The sequence below is a fragment of the Nicotiana tomentosiformis genome, chromosome 6 (assembly GCF_000390325.3).
Source record: "Nicotiana tomentosiformis chromosome 6, ASM39032v3, whole genome shotgun sequence".
NCBI classification, from domain to species: Eukaryota; Viridiplantae; Streptophyta; class Magnoliopsida; order Solanales; family Solanaceae; genus Nicotiana; species Nicotiana tomentosiformis.
Window position 1 is genome coordinate 90944419 of NC_090817.1, and position 2756 is coordinate 90947174.

At 35.4% G+C, this 2756-nt stretch overlaps 1 protein-coding gene across 1 annotated transcript; it reads left to right on the forward strand.

Annotated features, from left to right (window-relative positions):
• The first annotated feature begins 604 nt into the window (after positions 1-604).
• Positions 605-1072, forward strand: LOC108946399 (uncharacterized). The gene has a single exon (XM_018773241.1). The coding sequence runs from the start codon at positions 605-607 to the stop codon at positions 1070-1072; it is 468 nt and encodes a 155-aa protein (XP_018628757.1).
• Positions 1073-2756: the final 1684 nt, after the last annotated feature.

Genomic DNA, 2756 nt, shown 5'->3' on the forward strand with positions numbered 1-2756 from the left:
AGAAACACTCTCCAGTTCTTCCATTTAGCAAGCAAGTTCCTCAAGATTCAAGCCAGAGTACCAATGAAGATCAAAATTGGAAACTGAAACTGCCTATTCCAGTAGAGATCGTAGAGGTTCCAAGTGTCGATAGTCCCTCAAGAACGCATATGTCTTGTAACAAGGAGGTAAAAAAAATACAAACACCTTGCCCTTTCTATTTATTTTTAATCGAATGAATAGCTTCACTAAAAAATTATTCACTTTCTTTGCCTTTTCCTTATGCAGTTAAATACCATTGGACATCCGGTGGTATCCCCACATGATAAGCCGCAAGTGAGTAATGAATCTATTGGAGGGCCTACATCCAAAGTGAAGTCGTCTTCAAAGGCATCATCTCTTCCTCATGATGAAGCCCTAAAAAGACAAACTCTAAATAAGATAACTCGCGTTCCACCAATGACAAATACAACATTGTCTATTTTTGAAGGAAAAAGCATTGTCTTTAATCGCAAAAAAGGAATTCATCTTGGGACTTTAGGAGGATATTTGCAATAGACTCTCCAAAACTCGTGCAAAACTGTTCTCATCTTATAGGGAGCAAGTCACTTAAATTTTTGAGGATATGAAAAAGGCGAATATTTTAGATCTTTCTTCATTAGAGTGTTTACTGGATTCTCTTTTCGAGTTTGCTGCTTCATATGACCAAGAGCGATCCAATTTGGCTGATAAGATGAGTCAAGATGAGAAGCTGGAGCTGATTTCCAAAGCTAAGGAGCGTCTTGAATCGTTCAAACTTGAAGCAAGTGAGAAAGTCAAGAACGTTTCCTCTAGTGAAAAGAAACTGAAGAGAGTTGTAAAAAAGTTGCAGACATTACAACAAGAGAGGGAGAACCTCGAAGGTGTTATAGAAGTGGCTCAAAAGGAGGTTGAAGAGATTCAGGCAAAAGTTTCAGCTGCCGAGACGGAGGTCTCTTCATATGACAACGTAAATTTGCTGACTGATGAAGATTCGGCCAATTTGGAGGAGAAGAAGAAGAACCTGGAGACTAGCTGTCAAGAATTGATCAACTACAAGTTTTGTTTAGATTAGGCTATTAGCATTATCTCCCCTTTTATCTTTATGTTAGATTGACCTAGTGGATATTTATTTCATCTTAAATAAGATTGCTTCTCTTTTGCTTTACATTGCCCGACATTTATCTTAGTCGCATAATTTTCATCTTTATGCGCTTGTAACGAAAGATTCATATCTTATCGTGGGAGAGTCCAAATAACGAACCGTTTAATTTTTCAAAAATTAGACTTCAATATCTAAAACATTTTCAAAACTTAGAATCAAATATCTTCAGAATCGAGCCAGATAATATTTTGAATCCAACTTTAGATTCCACCACGTAGAAAATTTCAGATTTGCGCAGTCTCACAAAATATATCATATCTTGGTGTAGGAAAGTCAGAATCATGAACCGTTTGATTTTTTGGAAACTTAACTTACAGATATATAACATATAAAAACTCGAAACTTAGTACCTTAAGAATAATTTCAGATAATAGTTCGAAATCAATACTAAATTCTGATACGGTGACGATTTTAGATTTGCGCGACTTCACAAAAACTTTTGTATCTTGATGTAGGAATGTCAAAATCATGAACCGTTTGATCTATTGGAAACTAAACTTCAAAATCTAAAACATATCCAAAATATAAAATTTAATACATTAAGTATAGTTTCAGATGATAGTTCGAAGTCAATACTAAATTCTGACACGGTGACGATTTCAGATTTGCGCGACTTCATCAAAACATTTGTATCTTGATGTAGGAATGTCTAAATCATGAACCGTTTAATCTATTAAAAAACTTAACTTCAAAATATAAAACATAAAATATAAAATTTAATACCTTAAGGATAGTTTTAGATGATAGTTCGAAGTCGACTTTGGTTTCTAATATGCCAACAATTCCAAATTAGTGCGACTTTACCAAATTTTTGTATCTTGGTGTGGGAAGCCTCGAGATCGCAAGACCTTTTTAATTGCCAGAAGTTTAAATTCAAGAGCTTCATTCTCACCAAATATCTTGGGTTCAAATCTCACTGAATTTGAAACGTCGTGAAGGCTTGCCAAAAATAAAAACTTGAATGTTTGGAAAACATGAAGGCATAACGAATTTTCGGACTTCAATGCAAATGCTTGGCAGCCCTCTAGAAGATATTAATCATTTTATTGCAGGCACCAATTTACCATAGCGGCTTGCCTCTTTTAAATCAAATGGGATTCAAAGTTTAACAGAAGAATGGTATATCAGCTCGATTTTCAAATGCTGATTGAATGAATTACATTCCATCGTACTTCATTCGGACAACGATTGAGGGGTTATGTATCTTTTGAACTTATATGACTGAACTCAGAATGAAACTCTAAGCTGCCTACGTACCTCGGTGAAGAGGATCAAGTCATATCGTAGTTTAGAATGGGTAATGTTTTTAAGGATTTTTATTTTTATTTTTATTTTTATTTTTATTTTTTATGTCCTAACTTTTGCCTAGGCTGCCTCTTTCGAGGTTTTCAACCTAGCAAACCTTTTTTTCTTGGTGGTGGACTGTACACAGTTTAGACTCATGCGGGCCAAGAGTGTAGGAACATGCAGTTTAGGCTCATGCGTCAAGGAGCGTTGCAACTTCAAGGATAATACTTCTTCAAAAAGTTGCCATTGATAGGGCCGATTCTCATGCTATCTGCATCAACCAGCTTGTAAGCCCTACTTGAATAAG